This window comes from Branchiostoma belcheri, unplaced genomic scaffold, assembly GCF_001625305.1.
Source record: "Branchiostoma belcheri isolate BF01 breed outbred unplaced genomic scaffold, Haploidv18h27 scaffold114, whole genome shotgun sequence".
Taxonomy (NCBI): domain Eukaryota; kingdom Metazoa; phylum Chordata; class Leptocardii; order Amphioxiformes; family Branchiostomatidae; genus Branchiostoma; species Branchiostoma belcheri.
In genome coordinates, this window is record NW_017802536.1 from 442,029 (window position 1) to 453,754 (window position 11,726).

The following is an 11,726-nucleotide window of genomic DNA, read 5'->3' on the forward strand; positions in this document are numbered from 1 at the left end:
AATTTGACCACCCGAACACCTCCCAACCACGGTTAGAAGTAGCTTGGAAGCAAGGTCGGCTGGTGTTTTGAAAGGCCGGTTACTGTTCAGATACCCCAGACGAATGTTTCAAAATGTTTAAAACATTCGGGTTTTATTTGGAAGGTTTGGCTATGGTTGGCTGGCTTTCAACGTTAAGTCAGCAGAACGCTAACCAGCCATTCGGGAATAAGTGAGTAGTGTTTGGGGGTGTATTAGTAGGTCAAATTTAACTCAGATTCATTTTAACTTGTATAGAAAAAAGGTGGTCTAAATCTGCAAAAACTACTCCCGATCTTCAGCCAATCTTGGTCGGCTGGTATTCGCGAACATTGTCGGTGGAGGGGTCCTGAATGTGTTACAGGCATCTTTCTCTGATTCAGAGTAAAAGGCTGTGCAGTTTTGTATGGTATCATACAGATCAAGTTACACTATTCTTCTGGTATCTGCCTACAGGGATTTGTTCTAGTGAAGGACTTCTTTACGCCCGAAGAACTGCAGCCTTGCAGAGATGGCACCGCGGAACTGGTGGACGCTTTGGCAGAAAGGCTCTACAAGGCTGGCAAGATAAAGAGTGAGTTATATATTTTTCTAATCGTTTGAAAAGTTAGGGAAATATGGAAGGCAGAGGACGTCATTAAAAAAAGTAGAGTTAATCGCTGGATATATTATCGGGTAGGTGAAAATTTAAGTTTATTTTTGAAGGGGGGAAGCATAAAATGGTAATATATGTGCCTTTCAAAGAGGAAAGGGTTTTTTTCGGATGTTCAATACTTTCGTTGTATGTTCTTTGTAGGACGAAAGAGATATATAGTTTTGTAAAATAGTAATGATTTCGTAATTATCGTGTAAGATAATGCATGCAACTATAGTCCAGTAAATCATTGTCACCCTGTTCTAGCCGCTGTTTAGTGTTCTCATGTGTAAACGTTGTTAGCTCCACTATTTACGTTTAAACACGGTGGTAAAATCTGGGCTGCAAAGTTCCCACATTTCATAGAATCCGAACAGTGTTTGATCGTGTTCGATCTGGGCAATTCGAATCGAACCCGCGTTCCATTTCGGGGTCACCTGCGGTCATTTGCATGATAAAGCGGCAAAACAAGCCTCGCAACAGATAAAAAACAACACTTTTCTATAGATACAAACAGTTTACAGGACAGTACATGTCCGCTATCATTTTTTGTGGACATGTAACATGTAGCGAAGCTACTGTCGTATACTTGGGTAACCTTGAATACTGTAATGATTCTTTACGCCTTTATGATTAACACGGTGCACACTTTTGGGAGATATGACATGTCTGCAAAACTCGTTCAAACCTAGAAGCATGAAGAGTCAAACATACCCCACTTACGGCTCAAAATGACTGCCACCGTTGTCCCAAAAATCGTGCTTTAGGGATTTTCGAAAAATGCTCTTGATTTTGAATTATGGGTAATTAAGTGTGAAAAAGCAAAAAAAAAATCGATTTTTTCACCTATTTGTCAACAAAAACTATACTTTAAGTCAAAAATTAAAAACATCCCAAAAGCACGATTTTTCATCTTATTCCTGGTCGTCGAAAAATATAAAAATCAGTGACCTTGCGTAATATGTGTAGCCAGGTTTGCTCGGTGATTGGCTAAAATATGGCGCACCGAAATCCCATAAATTATCGACTTTTTAACGAAACCCGAAAAAATCATCCTTTTAGCGCAAAAAATCACCATTGAATGTATGTAAAGACGAGGATTTTATTTTATTTCAACGAACTTTTCCCTTCGATACTAGTTTGTTTATTTTCAAATGTTTTACGGTTAGCCCAAAATTGCATCTTGTAACCCGATACTTTATCGAACGCCCCCAGCAATGGGAAAGAATGCCGTAGTGACAGACCGCCGTGAAAACGCATTTCAGTTATAAAATATCTCAGTTGCTTTAATCATCACATCTTTCTTACTATAACATTTCACCGTGCCATATACTGATTTGTACCCGATTTGTGGTGTATCTTTGATTGTACTGTGATTTTCAATCAATCAATCAATCAATCAATCAATCAATCAATCAATCAATCAATCAATCAATCAATCAATCAATCAATCAATCAATCAATCAATCAATCAATCAATCAATCAATCAATCAAATGGTTTATTTGTAAAAACAAAAACTTGTAGCCATCAGCTAAATTGTGTCTTGCTGTACAATTTTGATTTTTGACAATATCTGGCATAACACACTAAAATTACTAGTTACTCAATAAAATCCATATCATTATACATTGACATACTTAAAAATAATAATACTTACTTTTTAATGTAATATCTCAATTGCATTCATTTAGAGTATGCTATCATTATATACATAATTCTGTTCTTTTATCTTGCATTTATCACATTCGTACTTATTATTGATATTTTAGTATGGTAATTAGTAATTAAATAGTGTTAACTTCAATGGAAAAGAGCATAGTATAAAAGCAGCTGGTATAAACCTATTGGCCCCTTTTGACTATTTGTCTTTACTGCATTGTTTTATGTAAGAACATGAATTCAGAGATCTCATACCTCCATGAAATATGTGAGTTTTGTAAATGTTTTTACACAGTACACTATAGTACAGAACAAAATAACACATGTTTTTGTTTTCAAACACACAGTTGCTAATACAGTAGCACCTTTGGCCTGAAATAGGTCAGGCTGTAATAGAATCTGGTCAACTGTACATGTAGCCTAATTCAGAGGAAGAACCTCAATAATCAAACCAAACAGCGATGCTTCCACACTATGCGTTAGAGGAACTCTTTGACAGCTGGTGTTTTGTTGCATAACCCGCACATCTGTTTTACCTGCCTTGCAAAAAGATACAAAAACCGGAAGTTCTGCTACAGTACCAAGGTCAGCTACCAAGAGGCCCATATTTGACGTTGACCTTTGGCTTCCTAAGACATACCAGCATACCAAATATCATCAGAATCCATAAAGGCGTTCTGAAGTTATGCTGACTACAAATGTGCGGAAACACACACACACTTTTCTTAAGGGGTTAAAATCTTTTCTGACGTACACAGACACGTACCGGGACGCAGGGCTGTTCCAACGACTGACGCTAATCGAGGAAGAGTTTCCTGGGACATGCGCACTGCTGTTAAAGGAGGGCAAGATTCACAAGGTGAATCATATTTGCAATATTCAATTTGTAAATATCTACAAACATATGATTTTTATTGGTTGATTTAAAATTAATTCACATTTGCAATTGCGTCCACCTTATCATGTCAACCATATTTCATGTCAGCACAACACAGTATGTTAACAATGAGAAATTAATACAATGTACTAGAAAAGGGGAGAATACACTGCTTGAAACGTTGATATTCTATGAAAACAAATTTTTACTTTGAAATTTTAATTGAAATACGCCTTTCTCACAAATGTTTAAATGCATTAATGCACTGATAACTGACATTACGGAAGAAAACATCACTTAATGTTAACGGCCCGCATGTGTGTCATCACTTCTTGCAAGCATAAGATATGGATCTGTCCGCAAACACCGTGCACTTTACCTCTGCTGATCAGGCCTATTGTGACCTCTGGGTGAACGACCGCCTGCTGAATGTCATGGAGCAGCTGGTGGGGCCGGAGATAGCCGGGAATCCGCTCTGGAACCTCCGGCCGAAGGTAAACGGACAAACACCACGAATGCGCGATGAAAATTCATCGTCAGTTTCAACAAAATCATTTGCTACATGCTCTCATTTTTGTCAATTATGGACACCCATCCTTTTTATTCAGTTATCCTTTGTGTTTTTAATAAAAACACCCCTACAACTAATTGTTAGATTGGTTACTAACCCAGTTGAGGTAAGCACAGTTACTTTATTAATGCGTATGTTTCAACTAGTTTTGAAACATTTTTGTTCGAAACACAAACTTACAGACTGACCATACTGATGGCCACAATAAACACTTTTCCAACCCTGTTCCACAGGTACCGAGTAATGATGAGACAACTGTGCCCTGGCACCAAGGTAACCCAGTTCCTAACTATAAGTAGTAGAAGAATATTAAAAGTAGGTGTAAATACAACAGTAGACGAGAGAGGTTGCGGTGGTAAATCTAAGGTATTTGTAATACTAACTGAAGTTTTTACAAATCAATGCCCCGAATGTTTTATACACCTTGAAACATTCGGCTGGCGAAGCCAAATAATAGCCTGCCCGATACCAGCCATGCATAGATAATCATAATTTCCTTTAGTATTTTCCAGTACGACCTGTCACATTTACCCGTACAGTACCCACCTTCAGTATATAACATTCTCTAGTTATGGAGTATTGATCTCTAATCTGCCCTGCTCCATTTATAAAATAAGAACTACTCTGACCCTTACTTGTGCTTACTGAGGTCTTCTCGTCTTCTCATGAGTAGCCTGTGTCTAGTAGTATAGGCTCATTCAATTTGATTTGATCTTAACTGGAAATATACGTGATACAGATGTGTTTGAATGTATCAAAATCTTAACTTAACAGTATGCGATCACGATTTACCCGTATGAACAGAAAACTTACGGAGGCAGATTTGAATGACTATTTCTTGACTGTCACAATGGAATATTTTTTGGTAGGAGTAGTCGAGCTTTAACGTATGATAACCATGAACTATTAAAGTCACTTGTATTCCTACAGACAACTGCTACACTCTCCCGGAGTCCCTGGGTACGCTGATTCCGGTTGCGTGGATCCCTCTGCTAGACGCTACTGTGGAGAACGGCTGTATGCAGGTACCTTTATGTGGATGATCGGAATATCATCAGCATTCCGAGCAGAACTACTGTACCAAGTTGCGTTACAGACGCACGTCGGCAGAACGCGTAATCAGTAATGTGTTGTGCATAGCACTTTGGCAGCACTTCTCATATCAGGTTCTGTAGCATAATATTCAGTTTCAGTTTATTTCGCACTTTAAAGCAAAATGTAACAATACAAATACAAGAAAATATAAATGAAATGTAACAGTGCATGGAGGCCGGAAGCATAAAAATGATTATGAGGAGGCCGCCCTTCATAACCTGATTAACAATTCAAATAAATCGGATGAATAAGAAATAACTTAGGTAACGGGTAAATGAAACAAAACAATAAAATACAATTACGATATCAAAACTGATTGTAACATCACAGTGAAAGGATTTGTATATAAACTCGTCAGTTTTAAGCTGAAATTGTGTTGTGGTTTCTACTATCCAGGTTGTGCGCGGAGGCCACCGCAGGGGAGTGACAGCCGACCACGTGGGGGTGGTGGGAGGGACGTGGTACGTGGAAGTCCTGGAGGAGGAGATGGAGAAGACACTGGGTAAGTACGGGAACCTGGCCAACATGTCTGTACTGACCAAGCATACGTTTGGGCTTATTTTTGGCGTGTTTGTAGGCTTTTTTTTTTTGGGGGGGGGTGGCTTTTTTTTTGGGGGGGGGGGTTCGGTTTTTTTTTGGTAGGGGGGGTCTTTTTTTGCACTGGTATCGTTTACGCCGCTCTGACGCACTAGACATGTGATAATCCACCACAGTAAAATGAGCACGTCGGCAGAACGTACTGCGCCTGCGCAGAAACCCTGTATTATCACGGTTTTCGATGGCTTTTTGGTCACCGTTGCATCAGAATTTTGCCTGTTGCAGAGGAAATCTTTTCCGACATAACATTTGGAAACTACAGACAGGATGCTAACCTTATATGCACGAATACGACCTTACATGAAACGTTCTACCGAAGTGCTATGTACAATATATTACGGGTTTCGCGCAGGTGCAGTACGTTCTGCCGACGTGCTAGTAAAATGGATATCCCAAATGATAATTTGATGGTTCCCGGGGAGGAGCACTGTCGACGTCACGTTTCTTGAATAGGTTTGCCCCGCCCCAGGGTGAGTGCCGGCAGTAGTTGGGTTGGCGTAAAAATCCCAGTGCAAAAAAAAAAAAGAAATTTAAACTCCGATAAAAAAGCCTAAAAACACGCCAAAAATAGGACGAAATTCAAACCTCAGCTTGTATAGTAAAACGGTAACATTTCTGAACAAAGGGGGATATTTTCGGATGGGTGTTACATGCATTTACAATGGAAGGCATAATCTTCTTGCTCCTTTGCAGAACATACCCATTTCTATGTGTGTTTTGTAAAACGATATCGTTATCCTGAAATAATTCCATTAAGTTGTTAAAACATAGGGATATGAAGATTTTCATATACACAACCGGTGATTCTCTCACCTACATCGGCTAAATATAGCGGCAAAATGTAGAACTCTAGCAAGAATCTAAGTTGCGTATCGGTGTCAGGTAGACAGTAAAATGTAAGCAATGTGAGAGAATATCTAGTTGTGCAGAAGAAAAACCCAGTATCCAGCATCGGTATTTTTATACATATACCACCCACTCATTGCTACCTCCATATCGTCCCTATAACTCAGTTATACTATAAGTATATGAAAGAGGCAAAGTACTATGGAGGGCTTGAAGTACAAAGCATTTGTTCGTAACAGTTGTGAGCCTACGATCAGCGTTCATGAAGACATTGTTCTGTCTTTCAGGTGTTAATATTAAGACGGACATCGTGACGTGTGAGGTTCCTTATGGGGGTGTCCTGTTCATCAACAATGCCATCCCCCATAGGAGGTATTAGTTAAACATTGATATTGCCTAAATACGTACTCTTATAAAAGTGGATAGACATAGATACGACGAACATTTATTTAGTTATGACGGTACAGTCATCGTAGCTGCAGTTGCTGTAAAAGCAGTTTTTGTTGTTGATGTTGTAGAACGTCTGTTACGGGCATTATGGATGTCACTATAAGGCCACACTGTCGTAATTTTATGGATGACATCCACGCGCGCATTGATTTTCACCTGTTCTCAAAAAAAAGGTCACGTCTGGCTTGGTTCTACTTGGTTCTAGGCCTGGGTATTCTATGGTAGTTAGCGACAATACGGAGCCGTTGGTAACTCTGGAGATGGCACCGATGGCACCAAAGCTCCACGACTCAAGAACACAGTACATACGTACAGTGCCGATTAATAAATTCCACAAAAAGCCGGCTTGTCGTGTACGTCGCTATGTACTGTTGGTAATTCACAGTATCAGCTTCCTATTTCTGTGGCTTAGTAGCATTTTTGTTTTTGGCCGATTTTTTTTTTTTTTTCGCCCGCGCGCACTAGTTTGGGGGTCTTCAGAGGATGTCATCCATAAAATGAAGTCGGTGAGGCCTTATTAAAAAGAAATGTAACTGAAGCTACTTCCGTAAAATTCACAGTCTCCCGAATAAGACGGATAACATCCGTTGGAGCCTGGACCTGCGTTGGCAGCACCCTGACAAACCTAGCGGGTTCTGGGGGAAGCGCAAGCCTGTTCTAATGCGCACGGCCAGGGACCCGATGTACGTGGTGCCACAGGACGAATGGGACAAGTTCTTCAATGCGGATCGCGGGAGCGAACTAGAGAGCAGCACTGGGCTGTCTGTGAGTGTATTTTTTGTCTACGCCTCAGGGGTGGAGGGATTGATTTACATTATTGCGATCGCACTAAGAATATTAAGAAATGTGCAGGAATACATTTTATTAAGAATTAATTCTAAAGCACCTCTAGATTGACCAGTATGGTATTTGAGTATATTGGTAGGTGTTAGCAAAACAAAGAGCAAGTCTAATTTCGGGTCCCCAGGCGGCTTTTGAACTGTGGCAGAATGTTTTTGTACCTTATGTTATTACTTTTATGGGCAATCTATGATAATTATTTGGTGACATTGCCGTTTGAGGTTTATACTGAGTAATATATAGAGTTGTATAATTATTATTTAATTCAGTTTGGCCCCCTTTTTATTTATTTGTTTATCTTAACAACATATGGGTAGTCTCTTCAGCCCCGAGGGGCTGATTTCCAAGAGAGCCCATAATAAATAAACAAGAATATAATGCAAACAAGAATACAGAAAAGATAATATAACATAAATTAAATTAACATAAATTAAGCACAACAGTCGGTCATTGGTCTTTGGAGGGCCAGAGGTCAAATTCCGAGTAACTTAGGAAATGGTACAAAATAGTAGTAATAATTGTAGCTAGCCCCTAGCAGTTACAGGGGGCTGCAGATATGGCCTTCAAAGTAAATAACTCTAGGAAGTGGGAGTAAGTTCGATTCACATATCTTAGTGCCCATATTGCAGTCCTCAAGTGACTAGATAGGCGTCTTACAAAATCAATGACCTCAGATTAAAGCTGTTGCTGTCTTATTTTATCAGGGTGAAGATGTGGACGAGTTTGACACGACCGTTCACGGGCCGTGGCTGACTCGCTGGCCGATTGTGCGCCACAACCGCCACACCAGGGCGCTCCAGGTCCAACAGGACGGCGTGTAGGAGGCACACGTAACACCGGGAAACTAACAGGAGAAAGGAACCAACAACACACACTGAGAACGTCTGCTTACCATGCCAATTCTAACTGCTAAGTTTCGTAATCTCCGTAAAAATAGGTATCGTAGCAAGGCTACAACTAGTTCTGGCCAATCGGCGTTGCAGTCAACATATTGAATATTTCGATGAACCAAAACGTCAATAAAATGCACTTTAAGCTAAGAACAACATCGAAGAAAGGCAACATCATAGACGTTGTAGGCACATAAACGAATAGATTAGGTACTGCTGATTCACATTCCATTCACTAGGCATCTTGAAAGGAAGAATATAAAGCAAACAAACGAGTTGAACGAGCTATTTCTTTACATTGTAAAAAATGCGAGTAGTACATGACTGTGTACGTTTAACATGTGATGATGTCATGCTAGTAGCTTTGGGACCTTTGAAAGCAAATGCGATTCAAGGGAAGAAAAGAGCAGATATTTCCTGCAGAATGTGTGACTGCCAATGTTCGAATCAAACTTCATTTTTTTTAAATAAGGGCCTACTTTGATAAATGACTTACAACTTTTGTATATGGTTCCGTTGAATACATATAAAATACTTATTCTTTGAGTGTACACATATAAACCATTATGGTTATAATTAGAAGTTGAAAAGCGTTTTTTCTTGTTTAATATGGATTTACACTGACATAACCATCACAGGATAACACCTTTCAATGTAAACCAATTCCACCACACCAATGACATCATACCTTCACCAAATAATGCTAACCTAGTTCAGTTGAATTCAGGTCGTCTTCTTGGAACTAGGCGATTGACGAACATTGGAACTTGATAACTGACGAATTATAAATTTTCTATGCAAATAAACCATACTGGAGATGTTATATTGCTGGCAAGGATTGCTGTACAGCCTTCTGTTTGTTTAGCGCCCTTTATTAGTCTGACCCGCATTTGGCCCCTTACCAGGTAGTGATTAGAGCCTATCTACACTTAGATCCAAAATTTCTCTATATGGTGAGCAAATTGGATAGCAGGGATAGAGAAATATAGAATCCCCCTCTGGTAAATAATGGGATAGTGCGGGTGCTATAATTTTCAGTACTAAATAAATGGGAGAGATCATATCCAACGTCAGGACTTTTTCACTGACTCCAGACAAAGAAAGGCATAGAAGATACGGACTTTGTACTGGGTGGTTTTAACGAAAATAAAAGAACACGGATCAAACAATATTCATACCCTAATGTGATAAAATCACGAAAAACAGCTGGCAACTTTTTACGAGATAAAAATATTTTTAAAAATTCAGGCATGTTTCATTAACTTGTTTTTTCGGAGCTCAGTTACAAAAAAGAATTACTTATTCATATAATTTGGCCATCCTGCATAGAGAGTGTAATTAAGACTTCATACAATATTTTTTCACTTCATCTTTCCGATATTAATCATGTTGCGAAAGCTTTTATGCCATATTTGTCTAGGACTGTGGCTCAGTCAGCAAGCCCCCGCGTCTGGTGTAGGGCGTGTTTCTGCTGTCAGGAACCCCGAGGAGCAGACACCATGCCGAGACAGCAGCAGAATCCAACTGGTAACGCAATCGTCATAGTTTTTTTTATTCCAACATTTTATGACCAGACATAGCGACGGCACACTCAAGCTATATCTTATTTTATGCCGCCACCAACACAAAGTACAAGTACAGGACAAGCCAATACTCATTTTCACTTGACTTAAGAGAGGAAAGTCGCGTAAAGTGCCTTTCCCAAGGGCACAAGATCGGTGGCATGTCACGACTAGAATCCGGGATCTCTTGCCTCCGAGTCGAGCACTCTGCCTCTACGCCACACGACCCCACAACTGCATATATCTGCATAGTTTGCTAAAAAAAATCCACATATGTACGATCCACTGCGTAGTTATCCCAAATAATTCTACATATTTCTAGACAACGTGCATGATTCTAGAGAATGATTTTTTTTACCAAATATTTCCCCAGGAACCGCCCCCATGCAGCAGTCTCAGGCTGAGTCAGAGACCGATGATGCGACAACCGCCAACCCTGCGTACGGCTGCCGAGCAGGTAAAACATTGTCCAGTCGCAGTTGAGTTGTAGGAATATTTTGGTACCTAACTCTGTGATTTGCGGCGATGGTTGCATTTCAAGTGAAGTTGTACCTTACTATATTCTTGTGCAATCTACACATACTGATATGAATACGCTACGCACAACATTTTTATTTACCCCTAAGCTGCTAAAAATACAATCTGAGGCCTAAATATAGAATTCGTGTATTTCGTTTTTTTTTTCTACGAGTGTTGTTATTACAAGAATATCTTCGTGTTGATAAAAAAATGTCGCAGTCTAATATGCACCATTGACGGCAACTCGGCTTTAAAACGCTGCACAAAGTAAACAGTAAAGCAAACAACTTCACATGAAGCACAATGAGGTTAGCATACCAAAGTTTCAAGTCAAGTTGAAGTCTCCCCCTCACCGAGAAGCAATCAGGTATAGGCAAACAATCAAAATCCGGTTTTAGTGAACTGTGTGCAGTTGATAAAAATGTTCAGTGGAGCTAGACTCCATTTACCATACAGTACTCTTCTTTGGTTACTTTATTTTTAGTCACTGCTGTTTATGTTTTCAGTTAGTAGACTGAGTACTTTTCTGGATTTATCAATTTTCATTACTGGGTAGATTTTGAAAAAAAAGTCCCGGAAGTTTAAAGACATTTCAACTGTTCAGTCGAGTCTGTAACACCCACGCATGAACGCTAAGACACCACATTTACCTCATGAGTTTAGATAATCTTTCATCATTATACTTTTTTTTTGAAACAGCGGCCTACCATGTGGCAGCGGACAGCGTTACCATTGGTAACGGTCTGTGCAAGAAGCTGTGGCTAACCCTGGGTTTTCTGTTCGTGGGCAACGCCATACTGGTGTCATATTTTGCAGGTCAGCCTTTTTTAAATTGTGCGCACTAATAATGAAAGACAATGATTGAACACTCGCATATTATTTTTGGAAGTTTAAATCACTGTACAGATCAATGCAATGTACTATTCGTCTTGTTGTTTAAATCCAGCTCAAGTGATTACGCTTTCTGCTGAGGTGGCCAATCTTACATCACGGGGCAGGATGGCTGAGCTACTACGTGCGGAACTTGAGCGTAAGTTTCCTGTCGTATAAAGTAGAATAACAGATATAAATATCATATCTTGTTTAACATATTTACCTAACAGAGAAAAATGTCAAAGCACATGCACTGTCAGTTTATCCATTATATCTGTAAATGTAACTTTCAG

General features: G+C 39.6%; 1 protein-coding gene across 1 annotated transcript in view; it reads left to right on the forward strand.

Annotated features, from left to right (window-relative positions):
* The window catches only part of LOC109462274 (phytanoyl-CoA dioxygenase-like), a 13,737-nt gene extending 4,363 nt beyond the window's left edge, over positions 1 to 9,374 (forward strand). The window contains exons 3-11 of the mRNA XM_019758806.1: positions 475 to 592; positions 3,072 to 3,172; positions 3,583 to 3,684; positions 3,995 to 4,034; positions 4,692 to 4,786; positions 5,253 to 5,358; positions 6,587 to 6,671; positions 7,310 to 7,514; positions 8,294 to 9,374. Coding sequence (XP_019614365.1) covers positions 475 to 592; positions 3,072 to 3,172; positions 3,583 to 3,684; positions 3,995 to 4,034; positions 4,692 to 4,786; positions 5,253 to 5,358; positions 6,587 to 6,671; positions 7,310 to 7,514; positions 8,294 to 8,410 — 969 coding nt within the window. The 3' untranslated portion in view covers positions 8,411 to 9,374. The remainder of the gene's footprint in view (positions 1 to 474; positions 593 to 3,071; positions 3,173 to 3,582; positions 3,685 to 3,994; positions 4,035 to 4,691; positions 4,787 to 5,252; positions 5,359 to 6,586; positions 6,672 to 7,309; positions 7,515 to 8,293) is intronic.
* The last annotated feature ends 2,352 nt before the right edge of the window (positions 9,375 to 11,726 follow it).